The 24597-nt window shown below is 39.6% G+C and overlaps 1 protein-coding gene across 1 annotated transcript in view; it reads left to right on the top strand.

The window, feature by feature from the left end:
* The window catches only part of CFAP58 (cilia and flagella associated protein 58), a gene marked incomplete at both ends in the record, with an annotated part of 125359 nt that overhangs the window by 51112 nt on the left and 49650 nt on the right, over positions 1 to 24597 (top strand). Inside the window, 4 exons of the mRNA XM_082854418.1 lie at positions 5473 to 5613; positions 6363 to 6586; positions 9024 to 9135; positions 11347 to 11451. Of these exons, the coding sequence (XP_082710544.1) occupies positions 5473 to 5613; positions 6363 to 6586; positions 9024 to 9135; positions 11347 to 11451 (582 nt within the window). The remainder of the gene's footprint in view (positions 1 to 5472; positions 5614 to 6362; positions 6587 to 9023; positions 9136 to 11346; positions 11452 to 24597) is intronic.

The raw sequence follows: 24597 nt of genomic DNA, 5'->3' as shown, positions 1-24597 counted from the left end.
TTCACCTTACTTCTGTGAATCTAAGAACTTTGCAGCCACTCCTCTAGGGAATCACCTTTGTCTTCACACGTATTACTAAGATATATACTTTTAAATCTACTAATTTAGAACATTCTGTGTCTACTAATATAATATAAAGACTCTTCCCCAAAATACATGCCAAATAATTATACCATATCAAATCCTTGAACTAAATGTTTTACTGTACACATTCACTAAACCTAATGTATTTTCCTTTTCCTATCAAATCCAGTAGATTTCCCTTCTAATCCATTTGACCAAAGAATTAAAAAAGGAACTTCTAAGAGAATAATGCCACTTTTATTTTTTGCATATGTTTATGAGCCACTTGCAGGAACTTTCTACAAACAATGAGACTGGTTACCTCAGTTTCTGCATATAATTAACTTCAGAGATAGTTCCTATCTTGAGAACGTGTATCTCGTGTTGGACAGGTTTAATGCCAAATTTCCTTGATTCCATGATGCCATAGATTGACCTATGCACTCTCAGTTTAATAATAGGTTTTGTCAACTTAATGATAGGTCTTCATGGAAACAGAACTACTACATTAAATTAAGATACGTGAGGTTTGAGAAAGATTAAAATGTAACAAAAGTGCCTTTACAATAGAGATATGTTAATTGATTTATTTACCTAAAACTGTCATCTCCCCACTCTAGTTCATGACAGAAAAAAACAGAAAATTCTATACTAAAGTTTATTTACATATAAAGAAACATAAATATATTTTCTAAAATTTGAAAATATCCTGTGTCTTTGTCCTTATTTTCCTTGTTTGAAAACAGTTTTATAGAAGGTAGTATGTTTCTATACCACTCTGGAGTCTATAGTGGGATGGGGTTTATTTATTATGGGCTGAATCAGAAGAATCTTATTGTAAACGTTGCTTCACCCACGGGCCTCATGGACCCACGTTAGCAAGGCTTCAGTGTAACTTGACTTGGTACATCATCTCTTCATTTCAGAGGATGACATTGATCCTCATCTCTTACTTTCCCAAGTAATGCTCTTCTCAAAAGATTAACTATTGCTGCATAATGGGGTCCAAGGTAGACAAAATCCTGCTTTAGAATAAGTAATGTCCTATGCAAAAAAGCAATTACTCCTGATTCCTTAGTTTGACTTTGGTTAATATTGGTTTCAATTACACTCTCCATCATTAGACATCTACACACATAGCTCCAAAGAAGCATCATAATAAAATAAAGGATAATAGGGTCCTGTTTTTTGGTCCTGGGCCAGCAGAGTTGGCAGCTTGTGAATAAGAGAGATGATTAAAGGGCTTCTGCTCTAGAGAGTCTGCTCTAAATGAGGAATCCTAGGTCTGGATAGCTTTGGGTCATCGATTATAGGAAGATGGTTGCTTTGGACTTGCTGTGAAACTAGGATGCCTTTTCCTCAGGTTTTCCCATTAAGGCAAGAATTAGGAACAGAAAAAGGCTGCCTCCTTGATTTATTATTTGAGGTTATCCAAGGGGAACTTGCAGTGGTGCTTTGACTGGATAATTTTGGCCTATCATTAAGCCCATTTGACATTCTTTAGAAAAACGTGACAGCTTGAACGTTGAGTTTCATTTAGCCTCTTGACTTTTTTAGCCTCAAAGATGAATCACGTTTACAGAGGTCTCTGGATTTCAAGCATCTGAGGTTCGTGAACCAAAACCCTGGAGGGGAGGACAGATTTTCTAGTAACTTTGCTCCATGAGAGACATGTAGATTATTATTATGAGTTCTACAAAGCTATGTGGCTACATAATCCCTCCCGGAAGAGCAAGCCCTAGCCTGTTTGGTAGACCATGAGATGCCTTTTGACAGGACAACCCAATTTACTGCTTCTCCAACTCGACAGACAATCGTCCGTAATAGGTCATCCCCATCCTCATTCATCTCCCTCAAAAGAAAAGTCTTGCTTCTTCTGTGTTTCTTTTTCCTTTTCAGTTGCTACCAGGCTCTCCTGACTCCTCAGGATTCTAGACATTGTCAGCATGTGATGGTTATGACAGAATGTCAGTAGATCTTTGTAGATGTTGCTGCATCTGCGTTCATCTGTCCATTGTGTCCCCGTCTTGTTTCATCAGCACTAAAGGGGCCGTCTCATATGGAGTGTCTGCCTTCCAGTCCTAACAAGCTCTCGATTCTGTTTGTCACCTCCCAATCATCCCACGTCAATCTGACAGCACTTTGACTCTTGGTGAATAATTCAGCAGCAAATTCTCTGTGTCCAGAGCTCAGCATCACATTAGCAACTGGCTTCAGGGCACCATATCCTTGTACTTAGTCGACTCTCTAGAGTGACACGGATGGGAACTGTCGGAGGGGAGTGGGGGAGACAGAGAGAAAGCCTAATTATTCTCATGGCCAGAAGACTTTAGGTGGTCCTATTTGTTCTGCTAGAAATAAACAGATGGTTTCTGTGAAACCCAGTGAATGTTGGGATCCTGTATGAATGGGTGAAACTCCCTCAAGTATGATTCTTGAGATATGACTTATGCCGGCAGCAAGATTGGATGATATATATTCTGTAAACACCTGTCACAAAACTGTAAAATTGTAGAGGCAGTGACTAAAGAGTGTGTCCTGACATTGTGTTACAACTTCATACCTTGGGTCCCACCTAGAACATTACTTGATGAGCTTTTGTGTGCACAGTAGTTGTTACCATCTTTCCTGGATGAGACAGCTCAGAGTTACAGCTGCTAAATGCATTAGACCTAAGGTATTTTGTTGATGTTAACATTTGCTGCCAACGTCTAATGGCGCATCTTGTTTACAGCCCATAAATTTATGACATAAGGAGACCACTCAGAATTTTGATATATTATGAAAAAAAACACCCAGCAATGCCAAACACATGAATGGTTTTACATTTCAGACAAATACTTTTACACACCATTGATTTCATTTTAATATAACAGCCATTTCATTTTGTTCTGCTGATGGATTCTGATCAGCTCTCGGCACTTAGGAACAGGGAAGTGAATGTCACACATCTGGGAAAATAAAAGTTTTATTAAAGAAAGCATGAGCCAAACGGGTATTTTATTGCTGTCTTTGCTGTCACCTTAAATGATTATAGAAGTAGAAAGGCTGGTTCTTCACTCTCTTTCCTAACAGGCAATCCCCCAAAGTGGTAAATACTAGACCAGATCTTTTCTCACTAAGTATTTCCTTTTGCTTATCCCTGGACCAAAATATATTTCATGAATGAACAAACAAAACGTCATAAAGGAAACTCTGGGTTTTATAGTAGCTAGCTGCATTTAGTTTGTGACATTACAGGTCTTTTGCTAGGTGCATAGTATCTTGTACTGTTTGGATAAGTCTGAGTTATTCAATTAATGACTCTTGGTCTTCATGGATTAGAGGCAGGCTGCAACTAGAGTTGGGTTGGTTCGCAGGCACTCACTTGGCAAATATTCAGTGTTCTGTCATCCCAATGACATTTCTGGGTGGATGGAGGTGGGGGACCCAATACATTCTTGAAGGAGAAAATTATTACTTTTTCATTTTCACTTGTTGACCTGCAGGCCATTGAAAAGTTGGAGCCTTTTTTTTTTAAAAAAAATATTTATTTATTTGGCTGTGCCAGGTCTTAGTTGCGGCACATGGGATCTTTTAGTTATGGCATGTGAGATCTTTAGTTGCAGCATGAAAACTCTTAGTTGCGGCATGTGGGATCTAGTTCCTAGACCAGGGATTGAGCCCAGATCCCTTGCATTGGGAGCGTGGAGTCTTAGCCACTGGACCACCAGGGAAGTCCAAAAAGTTGGAGCCTTAATATTGTCTTGTCATCTCCCTTGTGATTTCAGGCATGGGTGAAAGCAGAATTCTTCCTGCATTTTTCCTTCTTGTGTTGACCTGGTTGTGATACCACCTGTCCTTCCTGTATGGGCTTGGAGGCTCTCGAAGACTTATTCTTTCCTTTACTATGATTAACTTTGTGGCTCCCCATTGCATACTGTCCACAGCACATGGCATACAGGGCCCTTCTCAGGTTGGCTCAGCTGTTTTACCAGCCTTACCTCCTGCTATTCCCTACCTAATACTCTAACTCAGCCACATTGGATGCTCTGCTGTCTGGTCAACACACCAGGTACTTTATAGTTTACATGCCTTTGTTCACACAAGCCTGACCATTGACTGCTCTCTCCCCAGCACATACCTCTCCATTTTAGAAATAACTGTCAACTGCGAAAACCCTGACTGATTTTTCCCTCTAAACCCCAGGAAGAAATATGAACTCTTTGCTGTTCTCCCATGTCCTTCTTCACACAGTAGAGAGCATTTCCACACCGTAGTGTAGTTGGTTATATTTGTCATCTTCGATGGGTGGCGAATCCGTCATGTCTTACTCATTTTCTGTATTTGACTTGGAACTATTGTGTGGTGATAGCAAAGGGGGCAAAAGCTTTGGAATCAAAAGATCTAGGATGGCATTTCAACTCTGCTACTTATTAGCTGTGTGACCTTGGTCAAGTTGATTTGTTTTTCTTTGTCTCTGTAATTGCATTTGTGAAATGGGGATAAGAGTACTGAGGCAAAATACCTAATATCATGCCAGGGATATTGTAAGCCACAAATATACTTGTGGAATTGAAGCAAATGTGTCCTTTGATGAGGGGAATTTTCCTTCTGAAAATGACCAGTTCATAGCATGCTTTCCCCATCACTCTTAGGATTTCCATGTAGCCTCAGGAGCCTCAAGATCTGAGTTCTCCCAGGAAGCCTTGCTAACAACTGCAGTCCTCTGACCTCCTGTAGCATCAATTCACTGTCTGTGTGATAATACAGATCCTGGAACATTATTGCCTGGACTTGTTAATATTTGCATAATACTTATATATCTTATCTTCTCATCTAGATTGTAATCGTCTTAAGAGTAAGATCTATATATCTTTTTATACTATAACATCTCTTCTGTTCCATCAAGATGTTTTATATGATAGACCCTTGGTTGCTATCTTTATTAATTTAAGTGTTGCTTGTAATAGGCTTTATCTCTGCAGTTGATATGCTGGTGGTATTAGGACTGTTATAGGAGCTGGAACATACAGAGCTGCCCTCACCCAACCCCCCACCATGCTGCTCCCCACATCCTTCTCTGTACTATTTGTGAATTTTCCCCATGTTTAGCTGGTAAGAGAACTGCTGCTGAATACCAATGAGGTCCCTGCTATACTTATATAGAAAAATGATGGAAATCCCTCAAGGGCACAACTCATAGAATAAAACATGATCACCTTAATGTGCACTGTTGTTTCTTTACAGGCTGTGTGTGTGTGTGTGTGTGTGTGTGTATGAAGCTTGCTTTGCTTGTGAGGATGATCAAACCATGCTAAATGAAACATCACAGGGAAGTATAAGAAGCACACTGTCCATCTAAATCTGGGCCCTGCCATCCTGGTTTGTGCTGTTACAGAGCAAAATTGGTCTTTCACTCTTTGTCAGGCTGAGCTGCAGAAGCTGAGACAACAAGCATTGGAGACCAAACACTTCATTGAAAAGCAGGAAGCTGAAGAGAGAAAACTCCTGCGAATCATTGCCGAGGCTGATGGGGAGAGGCTGAGACAGAAGAAGGAGTTAGACCAGGTAAGAACATCTCCTCAGCAGACCTGCAGACCTTATCAGCAGACACAACTGTTTGATGCAACTCTTCACAAAGCCTCATTCTTTTCTAAGCTCTTCCCTTCAGTCTATCAGAAGAACAGCCCCAGAGGCCCACCTTCTGTTGATTAATTATGAAATATTCATTTATTCAGCTCCTATTTATGAGCACTTACTATGTGTCAGCCACTCCTCTAGGCTCTGGGGAATATGCTGACCAACAAGAAAATAAGGGCCCTGTCCTCAGGGAGCTTACATTCCAGCATAATATAATTGCCCGTGTATAATTACAATGAATAATTACATAATTTGGAGGTTAGAAACTTAAATGCTTTCAGAGATCTGGCAGGTTAAGAAAAAGGGACATTGGCTAATGCAAGACAGTAAGGAATAGTAGAACTTGGCAAGAGTTAGCTCACCCTAAAGGCATTCAAATTTAAACACTTATAATGTGTTGGAGAAAACCAACCAAGCAAACAGGCATGGGCCAAGGATTATTGTATTATTATTATTATTATGGGTTATTTGTTGTACTCTTTCCAACAAGGCTACCAACTGTCATGGGAGGAGTCCAGTGTTGGTTGTCTAGCAGACTATTTCCAGGGCCTCACCCACTGGGTGCCTAGCACATGTGGCCATTGGATGGGTGTTCATTGACAGACTGAATGCTGCTGCCATGATGAAACGTGGGACTTTTTGTCCCCTGGTGGCCGTGCCCTTCCCTACCTTTCTAGGTCATCAGCGAGAGAGATATCCTTGGGTCACAGCTAGTCCGGCGCAATGATGAGTTGGCTTTGCTCTACGAGAAGATCAAGATCCAGCAGTCCGTGCTGAATAAAGGCGAGAGCCAGTACAACCAGAGGTTGGAGGACATGAGAATCCTCAAACTTGAGATCAAGAAGCTTCGCTGGGAAAAGGGGATTCTTGCCAGGAGTGTGGCTAATGTTGACGAACTCAGGTAATAGAAGACCCCCTGGGAGCTGAGCACACAGCACTCTGTGGGGAGCTCCTGAAATGACCTTGTGTTCCTCCTGTTGGTCATTGAAGGTCTTTATCAAGTAGCATAAAATAATTTTTTTATGTTGAAATGATTAGCAGATAATGAGAACAACTTTTCCATAATCCAGAATCTATATCGTGCCCATTCTATGTCACAAAAAATGAACTGGTTTCCTTTCAGGGGAACATAAGCAAGTGCAAAAGGATTTTTTGAAAACTTTATTCTGGATTTAGAAAAAGAAATTTCAAGTTAAATCATAACCACAAATTAGTTACAACTCAGAAAAAAATTCCCCCAGTGAGATTTTTAGCATTTCTTTAATAAGGCAGTATGCAAGAAATGGAGCATCAATATTTAAATTGAATCCTGGTAACGTCTGCACGTCTTTTTCTTGGAATTACATGCAGAATGAAAAGAGGGGAAAAATTTAATTTTACACTGTTTGAAAACTGTGTTTCCTTAGAAGGCGGCCAGATTTTACATCTCTTGATTTATCTTCTGCGGCTTTCATTTGAGCTTAGTGTGCCTTCCCTTTGCTTTAAATCTTACAGTATACAAGATCTACTTTCCCTTTGGGAAAACATCACCATATTCCATATAGGCAATTGCAGGAAACCACATAATAGGTCTGGTGTTTTCACAGTAGCTATCTTATTCTCCACAGACTTGTAGATGAACAGTATCCTTGCCCACCTTGGGACAAGGACACAGTTTGGATCTACTTCTTAAATTAATTGAATTAGATAGTTTTGGTATTTAAATGCAGTGAATATGTTCAGGAAGAGCAAGGGAAGTTGCTGCCATCTTGGATAGATCAATACTCTATTTTTTCTTTTAAAGAGTTGCTCATATTTCAGACGATGAAAGTAGTACAGATACATTGTAGAAAACATGGGGCATGCAGAAAATTTATGAAGATGCGATTAGAAAATCTCTCATAAGTTTACTATCCAGAGATGCTACCATTGAGATTTTGGAGACAAATGGGTTCATTCTAAGTAGCTATTGAATGATCTCCAGGACCATCACTAAACTTGCCAGCCATGTGTTATTTTTATTATATACGCAAAGGACCAAATTCTACCCATTCTCAGTCAACATTGCTGGTTTGTTGATAATAGATTTTACCTTTCTTTATAATGGGAAGACAATAAAAATATTGGAGGCAAGCAGGCATGAATTCCAATCTCAGACTTGTCACCTACAAGCTGTGTGACCTTGGGCAAATCACTTATCTGAGCTTAAGGCTTGCAGTTAAAATTAAACACGAAAAGGAACGTAATATGCCTAGCACAGAGTCTGGTACAAAAGAAGCCATCAATAATAGTAGCTAACTTGCCCTTCGCTGCTGATGACTCTCTAGAAAATCGTAGTGTTAAAAATATGGTTTTAATTCTAAGCAGCTTGAGCTCCCTGTTGAGTGAACATTATGCAGTTAATTCTAATGGTTTGTCTTGCTAATGAGGGGAAGTTGTATTATTGGTTTAAATGAAGCAATTAAGTAAAAGAGATGGCTTAGTATTAGTAATCTGCGCACACGCAGCAGGTGAGGACAGATAATGATATCCTCTTGCCCGTGTCAACACGAGTGCTTGCCTCTTCTCCACCTCCCAGCAGAGATTCTCTTTCAATAGGGTGGCAGCCAGCTCACTGGATACTGTGGATGGCTGTAGCACGTTACCTATTAACTAGAGATTCCTACAGATTTTAGAAGTATGTTTGAGCCAGAGCTAGTTCTTCGGGACTTTTTCAGCCATCTGTGTAGTTGCGGAACATGAGAGAAAAGATCACTTCTAATTTGGTGTTTTTCAATGCTGGCTACACATTAGAATTACCAGCAGGACTTAAAAAATCTATGAAACCCAAGCTGCATGCTAGACCAATTAAAGCAGAATCCCTTTGGGGGTTGGGTCCAGGCAAAGGTATGTTGTTAAAGTTCCCCAGGTGATTCCGTATGCCATCAGGGTGGTGATGCGCTGCCCTAATTGATGTCAGGTTCTCACCTGAGCCTCAGTCTCTTGCATTCAGATGCCATACCTCATGGTGGAATGTGGCTTGTTTTCTGCTACTGTAGGAGACGTTTAGACACATTGAACAATATATTGAAATCCTCATAATTTACCTCCTCCCTCTTCTTTCCATATACTTCTAAAATTCCTTGGGTATCCAGAATCATAATTCTGAAGCTCTGGTACTTTTTTTTTTGTAAAGCTAAAGCTGAAGTTTGCACTCTGCAAGAATTGATGTCATCTGTGTCTTGCGCAGATTAGGAGGCTAGTCTCAGTGGTCCTGAAGTCTCTCTGATCCCAGCTTTTTGTATAAGGTGGAGTGGGCACGTAAAGGATATTCAAATGGGTGGAGAACTTCTTTGCAAAAGAAAGTTTGTCTTATTCAGGCAGGAGCTTTTTCACACGCAAAGGGAATTCCTGAAGGAGAGGACAAGATGCCGAGCCCTGGAGGAGGAACTGGAGAACCCCATGAATGTGCACAGATGGAGAAAGCTCGAGGTAACATTCGGGGGAACCTTCCTCCCACCCCCAAACCTCCTTCTAACCTGCTTGTCTTCTTACCTAAAGCATAATAAAAGCATGTTTTTATTTCATACTATGCCATTGTCACCTAAAATCCAAGGCTAGATCAAATGTAAATTGGATTGTTCCAGATTTGGTTTTTGTTTTTAAAAGTCTTGGACAAAATCCTTTCTGCCTAAAGAAGACCCAGTGAAAGCTGTGAACTGGCCTCACCAATTGACATTGATTATTATTATTTTTTGTTGTTGTTTAAGCAGTGTTTGGTCTCAACCAGCTATTTTGCGGCTACCTGTTTGTCTTGGATGGTTAATTGCCTTCAGCTGCACTGGCTACCAGCGTCTTCGCCATCTTTCAGTTGGCCTTTGCACCCTTTTATTTCCCAAAGAAAATAGGGCTTTTGTGAACTTGCCCTTTTTTCAAAGAACTAGCATTGTGTTAGTCAAACTCCTTCTTTTAGGATCTGGGAACACAGTCAAAGTCCCATTGGTAGGTGATGGATAATAAATCTCATATTTTATTTTATGACCTCCTGATAGACATTTCCACCAGCAGATAACAGTAACAGACAAGCTCTGCTTATTCAAGAAAAAGATGCCCACCTCCTTTAGTTGTACCCAGCAATGTGGGTGCCAGAAGGGGCTTTGACTAAGTGAACAATTAGGGTGTTGGGAGAATAGAAGTATGTGATATAAGAAAGAGCAGGGCAAGGGGGAAAAACAGCCAAGTAGGTTTTTGTTTTCTATTTTCACTTTTTCCTTTAAATGAAGAAAGCATTAAGGATAATGCATTATAAATTGTTATGTAAACATGAGGCCTGAGTTTTAACCACATCCAGTCTTGCCAAGTGAATGTGTGCCAAATCTACTTCCAAAATATGGATATCGGTTGGCACTGCTTAGTATTTCTTAAGCAAAGTCATAGTCAATGGAATATCTCCCCCCACCTCTTTTGGACCCTCATTTATTCCTCTTCAGATGCCAAGAGTGGAGTAGCTTACTAAATAACAATAACATGGATGCACTTGGAGAAGTGGAGCTGAAAATTTAATTTAATTTAATTAATTTATTTTTGTGGTAGCTTTGATTGTTGCACTTTTTTTTTTAATTGGAGTACAGTTGATTAACAATGTTGTGTTAGTTTCAGGTGTACAGCAAAGTGATTCAGTTATACATATACCTGTATCTATACTTTTTCTAAGGAGCTGAAAATTTTAAATTCATTTACTGTCACATTAGTTTATTCCATGTGTTTTCAAGCAGATCTTTAAAGTTTCCAATTCCATGTCTATTAAAAAAATTAGAAAAGAGACTCTGGGAGGTAGTTGAAAATATTTAGCTGCTAGATTAATTCAGAATGTCAGTACAATTGAAAGTAAAGCTTTGGTTCAACGTCTAGAGGACAAATTATCAATATATAACTGTAGATCTTGTTTGAATTGTACACAGATAGCTATTGAAGGCGCATCAGAGCCTTACGGATTGATAATGCCGTTTGAGAGCTAAATGCCATGGTCCTGTTCTGCTGCCAATTATTAGCAGATGTCCACATCCTAGAAACTTTCCCCATCATAGGCTGTAATGAATCTTCTTGTTGACAATTATGAAAGGAGAATCCTGAAAACAAATGAATTAGGGAACCCTGTCTCATTCCTATGGAAACAGAAATGATGGTAGGGAAAACCTCAGAGCATAGTAATTAAGAAGCCCAGGCTTTGGAGCCAGGCATATCTGGGCTTGAATCCAGCTCTGACCTTTATCGGTGTGGGTAAATGACCTCCTCTGAGCCTCAGTTGCCTTATCTGTAAAAGGGGAAGATAATACTGTCTAGTAGGGCTGTTATGTGACTAAAATTTGATAATGTATGAAAAACACTTAGCATAGTGTCCAGATGGCGGCAGAGAACCAGGTATCTGGCCCAGGAGCTACCATTATTGCCGCTGTTGTTATTATTTCCCCTGGTGGAATAAACATACTCACTTTCCATTTATTGGCTAACTAGAGCCAAACATCAGTCTGTTTTGATGACTGTCTCACCTGTTGTACTTTTTATTTTTTTGGTTCTAATTCTTTCTGTATTGGGTCTACATCTTTGCAATAGATTTTAACAGAACAATAATTATTTTACATAGGGACCTCAGTGCTTTGAAACTGATAATTTCAGCTGCTTTATTTTGCTCCCCTCGAGTAGGCCAGTGACCCCAGTACCTTTGAGCTGATACAGAAGATTCATACCCTGCAGAAGCGTCTCATCAGCAAGACAGAAGAGGTGGTTGAAAAAGAGCTGCTCCTTCAGGTAGCATTTCCATTGTCTGTACTCATCGAACAAGTATATTTTCTTAGCACCATCATCTCCAGGACAATGTTTTCAGAATTAGTTATTTGGCAGTGTTGCATGCCCCATTTTTAACTGTAGATGGCAACAGGGACTCACACACAGAGAACAAACAATCTGATTAATTGGTCTTTTATGTTGCCATCACTGATATTTCAAGAATTCTAGAAAATTAAGTTCAAGGCTACACTTACTGCATTGGGTAATGTGAGCTCCCTGCTGCTCTGCAGTTTTATTCGTTAGATTCTTTTAAATACTTTTCTTCATATCTTCATATAATGTGAAATCCCATGATTTTGACTTTGAAAACTAGCTTTCACATAGAGCGCAAATGTCCTCTTGAAGGTTTGTGAGAGTGAAATGGAAGCAAAGGTATCTTTTTGAGGATTTTATGCAGTAAGTTATTCTGGAGCAATTAACAATGGTAACAGCCTTGTGGGCCTGTATCTTTGCAAGTGCCAGTTGTCACCACCATCATTTCCTTCATCACCATTATCATCATCGTGCCAGATACTGTGCTGGTGGCTTTATCTCCTTGTCTCAATTCCTCTTCACAGTTCTGGGGTTGGGGGTTGTCATCCCCAATCAGCGGATGAGGATGATGAACCTCAGGAGTTTGGTGTCGATAAAGAATATAAGCTCTGGTGTTAGGTGGCCTGGGTTGGAATCCTGCCTCTGCCAATCTGTAGCTGTGTGAGGTTAACTTCTCTGCACCTGAGGTTCTTGATCTGTATTATGGGACAATATAGAACCTATGAAAAGGGATGTTGGGACATTAAGCGTGTGCAAGACTAATGGCTCAGGATCTCCATCTTTGACATCATACCTTGTCCTATTTCGTGCACTCACACAGATGCTCCTGGGCTGCCTGGGTCCTAACTCCCCAGATGTGGGGAGAGAGCTCCTATACTTTGCTCCTGGCCAATATCCCTGATTTCTGAGGGCACTCCAGTGTGGGGAAAGCCTGTGATTCTCCCCGGTAATAAAATTAACCAGCACTTGGTAGAGAATTCTAGAATATAAGGCTACTTGTTCCCAGTAGTGTAACCATTTAACTTCAGTAGCTCCCTACAAAACTGAGTAATTCAGTGAAAGGAAGAGCATGGCTTCACTCTACAGGCAGCACAGAAACTAGCATGTAATTGTGCCAAAAGAATTCATTTATCCCCCTTCATTTCAGCTGCCCTCAGTCATAGTCTCAGGTTTCATCACTCTCGTTCAATCCCCACACGGGGAAAGCATGACACCTCAATGTCCTCGGTCACAGTTTATCATGTACCAGCAACAGTAGCTCCCTCTTCTGCCTGGGCCCTCCGTGTGGCTGGCCTCATGGAAGGTCTGTGTCTCTGTTCATTGTTTTCTCTACAGTCAATGAAATCTGAACACGGGACGTGTGTTGGTTGAAATTAAGAAATTAGTGTTGATTATATAAGGTGTAGTAGGAGTGTTATGGTTATGTTTTGTAAAAAAAAAAAAAAAAGCCTTTCTATAAGAGAGATGTATTGAAGTATTTACAGATGAAATGATACATAGTCTGGGGTTTATTTTAGAATTTTCCAGCAAAGAAATGAAGAAAGGGGGAAGGGATCGGAGACACATGGTTATGGAGATGGAGGACGGATGAAATAAAATTGGCAAAATGTTAAAAATAAAAGGCATGTTGAAAGGAGGATTGAAAGAGCTTAGCATTATGCTTGGCAAATAAATGACCAATTATTCTTATATTTCTAATTCCAAAGCCCATAATATTAACCATACATTGGGTTCATTCTGTTCTTTTTCTACCTGGTTAAGGTTGGTGCTCAGCTCATTAATGTTCAGCCTACTTTTCTAATATAACTAAGCATTTACAGGTACAAAATGTCCTTGAAAAACTTTCATTTCTTCCCGCTAGTTTTGAAATGTGGTATTTTCATTTTCATCTAGTCCTAATATTTTCTATTTTCAAAATTATTTCTATTTTGAGAGTAAGTCTTAAAAAATATCCACTGTTTCTCCTATGATAATTAAAAGTACAAATTTAAATTTCTAAAAATATAGGTATTTAAGTTATCTTTTAGTTATTGATTTCTCACTTTTTGCATTGTGATCTGTATTATACTGATTCTTTGGAATTCATTGAGACTTGTTTTGTGACCAGCTAAATAGTCAGTTTTATTTATTTATTTTTTAACCAGCTTTTAGTTTTATTGATCTTTGCTATTGTTTTCTTTGTTTCTATTTCATTTATTTCTGCTTTTATGATTTCTTTCCTTCTGCTAACTTTGGATTTTGTTTGTTCTTCTTTCTCTAGTTCCTTTAGGTTTAAGTTTAGATTGTTGGAGATTTTTCTTGTTTCCTGAGGTAGGCTTGTATAGCTCTAAACTTCCCTCTTAGAACTGCTTTTGCTGCATCCCATAGGTTTTGGATCGTGGCGTTTTCATTGTCATTTGTCTCTAGGTATTTTTTGATTTCCTCTTTGATTTCTTCAGTGATCTCTTGGTTATTTAGTAATATATTGTTTAGCTTCCATGTGTTAGTGTTTTTTACGTTTTTTCCCTGTAATTGATTTCTAATCTCATAGCACTGTGGTCAGAAAAGATGCTTGATATGATTTCAGTTTTCTTAAATTTACTGAGGCTTGATTTGTGACCCAAGATATGACTTATCCTGGAGAATGTTCCGTGCGCACTTGAGAAGAAAGTGTAATCTGCTGTTTTTGGATGGAATGTCCTATAAATATCAATAAACTCTATCTGGTCTGTTGTGTCATTTAAAGCTTGTGTTTCTTTATTAATTTTCTGTTTGGATGATCTGTCCATTGGTGTAAGTGAGGTGTTAAGGTCCCCCAGTATTATTGTGTTACTGTGGATTTCCTCTTTTATAGCTGTTAGCAGTTGCCTTATGTATTGAGGTGCTCCTATGTTGGGTGCATATATATTTATAATTGTTATATCTTCTTCTTGGATTGATCCCTTGATCATTATGTAGTGTCCTTCCTTGTCTCTTGTAACATTCTTTATTTTAAAGTCTATTTTATCTGATATGAGTATTGCTACTCCAGGTATCTTTTGACTTACATTTGCATGGAATATCTTTTTCCATCCCCTCACTTTCAGTCTGAATGTGTCCCTAGGTCTGAAGTGGGTCTCTTGTAGACAGCATATATATGGGTCTTGTTTTTATATCCATTCAGCAAACCTGTGTCTTTTGGTTGAAGCATTTAATTCATTCACATTTAAGGTAATTATCTATATGTATGTTCCTATGACCATTTTCTTAATTGTTTTGGGTTTGTTTTTGTAGGTCCTTTTCTTCTCTTGTGTTTCCCAGTTGGAGAAGTTCCTTTAGCATTTGTTGTAGAGCTGGTTTGGTGGTGCTGAATTCTCTTAGCTTTTGCTTGTCTGTAAAGCTTTTGATTTCTCCATCGAATCTGAATGAAATCCTTGCCAGGTAGAGTAATCTTGGTTGTAGGTTCTTCCCTTTCATCACTTTAAGTATATCATGCCTCCCTTCTGGCTTGTAGAGTTTCTGCTGAGAAATCAGCTGTTAACCTTATGGGAGTTCCCTTGTATGTTATTTTTCGTTTTTCCCTTGCTGCTTTCCATAATTTTTCTTTGTCTTTAATTTTTGCCAATTTGATTACTATGTGTGTCGGTGTGTTTCTCCTTGGCTTTATCCTGCATGGGACTCTCTGAGCTTCCTGGACTTGGGTGGCTATTTCCTTTCCCATGTTAGGGAAGTTTTTGACTATAATCTCTTCAAATATTTTCTCCGGTCCTTTCTCTCTCTCTTCTCCTTCTGGGACCTGTATCATGTGAATGTTGTTGTGTTTAACGTTGTCCCAGAGGTTTCTTAGGCTGTCTTCATTTCTTTTCATTCTTTTTTCTTCATTCTGTTCCGCAGCAGTGAATTCCACCGTTCTGTCTTCTGGGTCACTTATCCGTTCTTCTGCCTTAGTTATTCTGCTATTGATTCCTTCTAGTGTATTTTTCTTTTCAGTTATTGTGTTGTTCATCTCCGTTTGTTTGTTCTTTAATCCTTCTAGATCTTTGTTAAACATTTCTTGCATCTTCTCGATCTTTGCCTCCATTCATTTTTCGAGGTCCTGGATCATCTTCACTATCATTATTCTGAATTCTTTTTCTGGAAGGTTGCCTAGCTCCACTTCATTTAGTTGTTTTTCTGGGGTTTTATCTTGTTCCTTCATCTGGTACATAGCCCTCTGCCTTTTCATCTTGTCTATCTTTCTGTGAATGTGGTTTTTGTTCCACAGGCTGCAGAATTGTAGTTCTTCTTGCTTCTGCTGATAGTCAGTTTTTATAACCAGTGCCTAAGTGCTTGAAAAAGATATGTATTCTCCAAATGTTCAAGATTCGGGAGTCTATATGATGTTCGTCAGACCAACCTTGTTAATTGCATTGTCCAAATCTATATCTTTCCTAAATTTTTGCCTACCTAATTACAGAAAAAAAGTTTGGAGATTTGTCTATTTTTCCTTGTAGTTTTTGGCCTTAAGTACATTTTAGATTATGTTCACAAGGTGAGTAAAAGGTTATAGTTAACACTTCTTCCTGTTGAATTGTTCCTTTAATATTATGCAAGAACCCTCCTTAATCCTTAATGCTTTTACTTATAAAATTGTGTGATATTAATATAGCTTTACCAGTTTTTTTTGCATCATTTTTCTGTCTTTTAAACTTTTGGTGTCCTTATATTTCAGTGAGTCTCTTGTAATAAAAAAAAAACGTAATCTGATATCTTTGTTTTTTGACTTGTGTGTTTAGTCTATTTATATTTATTGATAATTTTAGGGTTATTTCTACTTCTTATTTTCTATTTACCCTGATTTTTTCTTTTTAATGCTCAAAAATAGTGTGTTCCTGCTTTCTCTTGGACTGAGTTTTCTTTATTCCCTCTTTTTCCCTCGACCACTTACTTCTCTCTCCTCAATCCTCCCTATTCTCCTTTTCCTGGTGTATTTATTTATTTTTGCTGAATAGTACCACCGCTCAGTGTAATTCTGTCTCTCTCTGATTTCCTTAAAAATTTAACATGCATAGTTGACATCAAGTCTAAACAAATGTAAAGTTGATCAATATCCTTATCCTTCTTGCAAACAGGGCAGGGACTTGGAATGTTTTAACTCCAGTTACCTCCTACAGTCTTCCCAGTATTAGTCATCATCATCAGTATTTTATAGTCTATGAATTATTTATTCAGATTCACCAGAATATTTACCAGTTCTTTTGTTTTCTGTTTCTTCACCTCTCCAGTTTCTTACCTCTAAGTTCCATCTCCTTCTTCTTGAAGTGCATCCTTTCATAGTTCTTAAAATGACAAATTTTTCAATGACTAACACTCTCTTTTGCTTGTCTGAAAATGTATTTATTTTGGCCTTACTTGTAAATGGTTAAGTTGAAACCCTGTTTTCTACTTGTACTTTGAAGACGTTAGTCCTCTATGTTAGCTTTTAATGATGCTATTGAGGAGTCTGCTGTCAGTCTAATTATTATTGCTCCTTTTTAAGTATCCTGCCCTTTCTTTGTTTGATTGTTAGAGTTTCTCTTTGTCCTTCATGTTCTGGAATTTCAGCACAATGCATTTGGTATGAATTTAGTTTTAATTACTATGCTTAGGACTCATTGTGTTTCCTGAATCTGAGGATTCCTGTTGTTAAAAAATAAAATTTAACTGAGTAAATTTTAAAGATATTATTGGATTTTTCCAACAATTCATGAATTGGGCAACATTCCATCTAGCAATTAGAAAGGAACTCTAAAGAGCTGTACAAAATGGAAAACTTTTATAGGCAGAAGGGGGCAGGACAAGGAGGTTACTAGCAAAGAGTGAGTTGTCTCAGGCAAGGTCACCTTCCTTTGGGGTACAGCAGGGGTCTGTCAGGCAGATTTCCTCACTGACCAGGAATGACCAGTGCTGACTGGGTAATTTCAAACTGACCAGTTGAGATTACATTTCTAGGAAAGGCTGAAATTGCAATTGGGTTAGGCATTAAGTCTCAGTTTGTTGATGTGGGCTTAACACAAGTGACTGCATTTTGGGCCTTTTGTCTCTTTTTTTAACACTGTGTCTTTGAATAATCTCTCCTTTATCTTTCTATTTTCACTCCTTCTGGAACTCTTATTAGATGTATGTTGGACTTCGTCCCATTCTTTTTTTCTTGTCTACTGACCTCTGATATTTTTCTTCTCTTTACTTATTGTGTTACACTTTCTCAGCTTTATCTTCTTGTTCACTAAGTCTCTCTTGAGGTGTGCTTATCTGCTAATAGCCAATCCATCGAGATTTTATTTTCAATAATTTAATTTTTATTTTCTAGAGATTCTTTTTCACATATGACTGGTCTTTGTTGATAGTGTCTTGATCTTTTATGTTTTTATTCCTTTCTTTATGTCTTCAATTAATTGAAACATTTATTTTAGAGTCTTTATCTGATTGTTCTATTATTTGAAGGTCTTGGAGGTCTTTCCTATTGTTTACTGTGACTGCTGACTTTCATTCATGGTGGACTTTTTCCGTTTGTGTTGGATTTTGGATTATGAACTCATTTTCAGAAAGGCTTTATTTATGGAACTTGGAAATGGTCCAGGTTAAGGGTATGTCCTTTCATTTGTTTCTGTCGGATGCTGTAAGAGATATCACTTGCTTAGGATAATTTTTTATGTTAAATTCTCATTTTGGGGCTTTCTAGACTACCTGGTTGATGTATATTAGAACTCTAAACTCTTATGATAGAAGACCCATGGATACAAATTCTCAGGGTAGGCATTTTTTTCCCCATGCAGAACCCAGGAGAGATAGTTGGATTTCCTTGTGGTCTTCCTGTCCCGGTGGGTGAATTTCTCTTTGTTGTCTCTTTACACTGAGGCTGTAACTCTTTTAAGTTCCTAACTTTATGTGGAGGAGTCTCAGTACTATCTACCCACTTCATGCAGGCTCAGTACCTCATCTTTTATCCTCTTATGGCCGTTAAACTCCAAGCCCCTTGTTCAGCGAGTCCAGCCATTTGTCCCAGTCAGCCCCCAAGGGAGCGCTGCAGTTTCTGTTTACTGCTCTAATACGCAGTTCACCCTTTGATTTTGACATTTGAGGATCAAACTACTTGCAAACTCCATTTTGTGATTAAAAGGATGTGTTGTTTTGTTGAGCAAGTCTAATGCTTTGTGGACTTTAGTTTTCAGGTTATTTAGTATGCCATAATGCCATAAACAGAAATTTCTTGTTTATTCTAATGCGTAGTTTTCTCATCCATAAACTGGGACAATAAGTACCCACCCACAGAATTGAGTGGAAATGCACATACAGGTTGATCAGAGTGTTTAGTTATCATTAACATTATGGTGATGATTGTTAATATTATTAACCAAAAAGCATGTTTTTCCAGGTCTCCAAAGTTTAATATCCTGCTTCACTCCCCTTTGTCCAGTTTCTCATTTCACCTTTCTTTTGGATGATTGGGCTGCCCTGGGTCTGCTGTGAGTTTTCTTCCAGAGCTTGCGCATCTGCTGACAAGCAAGCCTTGGTATCTTGGTGAAACACCGGGTGCTCCACGGGGTTTGACAGTTTCTCAATTTCATCTGTTTTATTAAATTATTAGAGAAGTTCTCTAAACTCACAACAGAACATTTTGCAATTAGGAAGATTTTTGGTGGAATTCTTAGTATCAGAACATTTTAAAAATGATTGTTTAATCTGTTACATGGTGCTGAAGAGCCCCTATCATTTCCCAGTAGCAGATGTAATGGAAGTTTATTTGCCCCCAATAGACTGAGTTCTTTGAGGAAAGGCACTTGTTAATTAATCCTTCTAACCCCAATGCCTGATACAGAACCAGGCATATAATAAGTGCTCAGTAAAGACGGACAGGCTCTTTGCCTGGGCAACTCCTGTTCACCCTTTAGACCTGAGACTAAATGCTCGCTCCTCAGGGGTCCCTCTTAGGTCTCTAGGTTAGGTTTCTTGGTACACGTTCCCATACCTTGACTTTGCTTTCCTACCACTGTCACACTTGTAATTAATGAAATACTTGCAATTGTGTGCTTAGTGACTTTCCTGCTAGACCATAAGCTTCACAAAGGCAGTTCCCATGTCTATCGCAATGATTATTTCATCCCTCGCAAATATTTATTTAGTGACTGATTAAATGTTGCAAGAACGGTGGTCCTTCAATAAGTGATGTGTCCCACAGTCATTTGAGTTCTGTCTTTGAGCTCCGAGAGATTATGGGAATTATTGTTCCTGTTGCCTCTGCATTTGTGTTATTAACTTCTAACTTTGCAGGAGCCTGGAATTTACTGTGGTTTACAATGTTGTTAGTTTCTGCTATATAACAAAGTGAATCAGCTATATGTATACATATATCCCCATGTCCCCTCCCTCTTGTGTCTCCCTCCCACCCTCCCTATCCCACACAGAGCTGATCTCCCTGTGCTATGCGGCTGCTTCCCACTAGTTACCTATTTTACATTTGGTAGTGTATATGTGTCAATGCCACTCTCTCACTTTGTCCCAGCTTTCCCTCCCCCCCGGCCCCATGTCCTCAAGTCCATTCTCTATGTCTGTGTCTTTATTCCTGTCCTGCCCCTAGGTTCTTCAGAACCTTTTTTTTTTTTTTTTAGATTCCATATATATGTGTTAGCATACGGTATTTGTCTTTCTCTTTCTTACTTACTTCACTCTGTATGACAGACTGTAGGTCCTTCCGCCTCACTACAAATAACTCAATTTCATTTCTTTTTATGGCTGAGTAGTATGGAAAGCTGCTGCTTCTTGGCATCTGGGTCCTGCCCTTTCAAGGTGAACTTTCTCTCTAATTTAATTTTATGACTGGATGCAAGTTGGTTTACTTAACTGTAAAATGGCTTGAATGATAAGAGGGTTTGGATGGATCTGTGCAAATTATTAGCTGTGCAGGGAGAGCAAACCTCATAGAGCACATTTTTAGATAATCCTTTGGTAGGATCTTCATTTTTCTTGATCTTCTGATTGTCTTACATTTATTGAATGAATTGAGGCACAGAAAAGTTTAGAGACTTGTCCCCAACGCCACACGTCTGGCATTTGGTGGAGTTTTGAGTCTAACTGTGGCAGTCTGGCTCCATGGAAAACTAGGTCACTGATTTGATTCATCTGCAGACCACGTTGGTCATTAATGGGGAAAGGTCTCATTTCTCACTGCATCTAGAGCCTTGTCACTCTAAGCGTGGTCCTAGGACCAGTGGCATTGACATCACCTGACAGCTTTTTAGAAATGCAGAATCTCAGGACCTCCCCAGGCCTTAATAAATCATAACCAGCATTATAACAAAATCCCTAGGCATTCAGGATACTGGTTCAGACAGAGAAGCACTGAGGCCCCTTTCTTAGCTCCAAAGCAAGAGCCATGGTTCAGGGAGGAACCCCACGACTCTTGGTTACTACATGCATGGCCTTGCCTAGTTATCTAATCTTCTTATACTTTGGTCTCCTTCTCTGAAACTTGGAGCTCATCATCTTGTCAGCATCTTTTTGTTGTTGTGAAGATGAAGGGAAAGAACTGCATAGAGCACTTAGCAGATGCCAGGGGGCATGAGAATTGGCCAGTGCTCAAGAAATATTGTTATAGCTCCTCCTCCATATTTGTGGGTTCCATATCCATGGATTCAACCGACTGCAGATCAAAAATATTTTTAAAAATTCCAGAAAGTTCCAAAAAGCAAAAGTTGAATTTGCCACATGCTGGCAACTATTTACGTAGCATTCACATTGTATTAGGTGTTATAAGTAATCTAGAGACTAAAGTATATGGGAGGATGTGTGTAGGTTAGGTGCAAATACTGTGGCATTTTATATAAGGGAATTGAGCATCCGTGGATTTTGGTATCTGTGTGGGGTCCTGGAACCAACCTCCCATGGATGCCGAGGGATGACTGTATTTCTGGGTTGGAGCATACTAACCTGACACTTCGGTCCTCAGCTCTTGAATTCCAAGGACTGAGATCTGGGAGGAAACTGACAAACGAGTACACCCAGGGTTTGAGGTATGTTTTAGGACCCCATAAACTCTTGAAGGCTACTGATGTTAGTATGAAAAGTCTAGAATGTTTCTTTGTTAATAGAGGCATGAGGATCCTTGATCCTGTTTGATAGTAGCCTGGATGCATTTGGCAGAAGCTGCGGAGAGTTTTGAAGAGTGGAGGAAAATGACAGTAACAGCTCACACTTACTGCCTGCTGTGAGCACGCGCAGCAACTCTGTGCTGAAACATTTTGCTTTCATTGTATCCATAGGAAACCCAGTTGAGGTTGAGGCTGTTATTGTTTCCATTTTACAGAGGAGGAAACTGAGGCTTGGAAACAAAACTTGCCCAAGATTTTATGGCTAAGAAATTTCAGAGCTACAATTATAAACCAGGGTTTAGTAAGCTATGGCCTGCAGTGGGCCAGATCTGGCTCACCGCCTGTTTTTATATGGCCCATAGTAAGGATAGTATTTATATATTTAAGGGATTAGAAAAAAATCAAAAGAATAATATCTTGTGACATGTAAAAATGATATGAAATTCAAATTTCAGTGTCCACAAATCAAGCTTTCTTGGTGCACAGCCACGCTTATCCACTCATCTATTGTACATGACTCCTTTTATGTTGCAACAGCAGAGTTGAGTAGTTGTGACAGAGACTGTGTGGCCCACAAAGTCCATAGGACTTACTGTCTGGCCTTTTATAGGAAGGGTTTCCTGCCTCCTCTTTGAAACCTTTGTCACTGAAATCCAGAACAGAGCCTCTCACCACTGTTCTATGGTGCCTCCCCGTAAAGCCACTAAGCATCCCATTTCCATGACCACTTTCTCTCCCAAATTCCAAAGTAATTATAAAATTATTAATGCACTGCCTTAAGATATGGAAGGTGAATTCTAACATCATGTCCCAGTTGCTGGTGGTGTGATGGACACCAACCACAATTCTTGCCCATTGTGTTCGAGGATAGCTGAGTGACCATGCTCCCCAAACAGAGCTGAAGTGGTTGAAGATGTTCCCTCCCTAGAGAGACAGAGGGACTGAAAGGCACAGTGTAAGCTGAAGCTGTTGACTAGAAGCCCATCTGCAGGCTTTTGTTCTGGTCTAAAATCAAAGGGAAGAAGAATGAGGTGAGAGGGGGATTACCTCCTGGAGAGCCTTGCTGTCCTCACCAGAGAATATATAATGTGTTGGGACTGGTGGCGGTGGCTTCTTCCCCAGCATGTTCCTGGTGGGCTGCTGCTACCCTGCCACCTCTTCCAGGAATCCCAGAGGATTCCTGCTGTCCTGCACATGCTCTTCCATGTCAGGGAGGATGGAAGGAGCAATTGGAGATGGGTTGTTCAGAAAACAAGCTGCTAATGCTGGCCCAAAACAGAGATGCACACACATCCGTGTGGGCTGCCTGCGGGGCACCATATACCTCTATCCACCTGGTCTGTCTTAGTCAGCCTCAGTGTGAGCGCTTAGAGAGGGCGGCACCTCACTCATGATCTTAGAGCACCACAGCAACCATTAGTGTCTGATGGGCACATTATCAAAGTGCCTTCCATGTATTGTATCTCAGTCGTTCCCAAATGTTTGACTGGGGATTGGGAAACTCTGTATGTTTCCAAACAAATATTCTTTGGTTTGTAATGAAAGAGCACAATGTGTAGCATAAAGCCAATTTTACTTTTTAGTTTTGGGGACCTCTCTTTTTCCCTTGTCCTTCTTTCTTGCCTTTGGAGATGTAGGATGTTATTTTTTGAAATGGCATTCTCTTATTTTTTTGTGCATCCCTTTCTTTTTTTAAATTAATTTTTATTGGAGTATAGTTACTTTACAATGTTGTGTTAGTTTCTACTGTACAGCAAGATGAATCAGCTATACATATACATATATCCCCTCTGTTTTGGATTTCCTTCCCATTTAGGTCACCGCAGTGCGTTAAGTAGAGTTCCCTGTACTATACAGTATGTTCTCATTAGTTATCTATTTTATACATAGTATCAATAGTGTATCTATGTCAATCCCAATCTCCCAATTCCTCCCACCCCCCTCATTCCCCCTTGGTACCCATAGCATTCCCACAGCTGACTGGTGGGCTAGACCTTTGATTTGGTTAGGAAGGGTTTTGTTCATGTTATGTGATTTGAAACAAGTGGTTTTGAAAGGGGCTGTCTTGATCGACTTCCTTCTCCTCACCCCTGTTTTCATCTCAGTATTGAGTTAGAGTTGAGGCATTTTAAAGTGTCAGAAATCCAGGGCAAAGCAGGCCTGATTCCAGAGGTTTCATTATCAAAGAACAGACAGACAGTAAGTCTGAGGTAGATACGGAGGCTCTTCCCTCTCCTCATGGGAACACCTTCTATACCCACGAGAAGAAAGGAACTTCTGCTCAACTTCCCACCCATTTCTCCAGCCCCTTCCAAGACTCCTTTCCCTCCCCACCCTCATCCCCCCAAGACCAGAAAGGGAGTCATTGTTCATCTGATTGGTCACAGCCTGAAACTTGGGCCAGTGTTGCTGATGGGCCAGGTCATCATATGTTAAATAGCTCCTGCCCCTGTGCTGAAGCTCTCTTGCTCTTCCAGTTTCTGTGTCAGAGGTCAGCAGGCCAGGGCAAGATCCACCATGTCCACCGTCCACCCTAAATGCTCTGTATCTTCGATTAGGTGGATAGGCCTCATTGGGTCTGTTCTGCCTGACCACTTAAGATATGAGAGAGAGAGAGAGAGAGAGAATGAAATCTCTTGGTCCCAACAATTATCCAGCCCAATGGACAAGAGAAGCCTTTCATGGCAGGTGGTGTGGGTGATATCAGATAGAAAAGCATAGTGATTAAGAGCTCAGACTCTTGAGCAAATCAGATGTGTGAGTCCAAGGTTACTCATAATACTGTGTGACCCCAACCAAGTTACTTTACTTCCCTAAGCCTCGGTTCTTGATTTGTAAAATACAGATTATAATAATACCTTTCATATAAGGTTTTTGTGTAGATTAATCAAGATCATTTGTATCAAGCACATAGCCTCATGCTTGCACTGAATGAATGTTAGCTGCTATTATCATAGATTGCACATTGGATGTAGATTTTAGAAGGATTCCCAAACTAGTAGCTTATAAG

The sequence above is a fragment of the Leucopleurus acutus genome, assembly GCF_964270905.1.
Source record: "Leucopleurus acutus genome assembly, chromosome: 14".
Classification (NCBI taxonomy): Eukaryota; Metazoa; Chordata; class Mammalia; order Artiodactyla; family Delphinidae; genus Leucopleurus; species Leucopleurus acutus.
The sequence above is the reverse complement of the archived record's forward strand: the minus strand, read 5'-3'. Positions and strand labels throughout refer to the sequence as shown.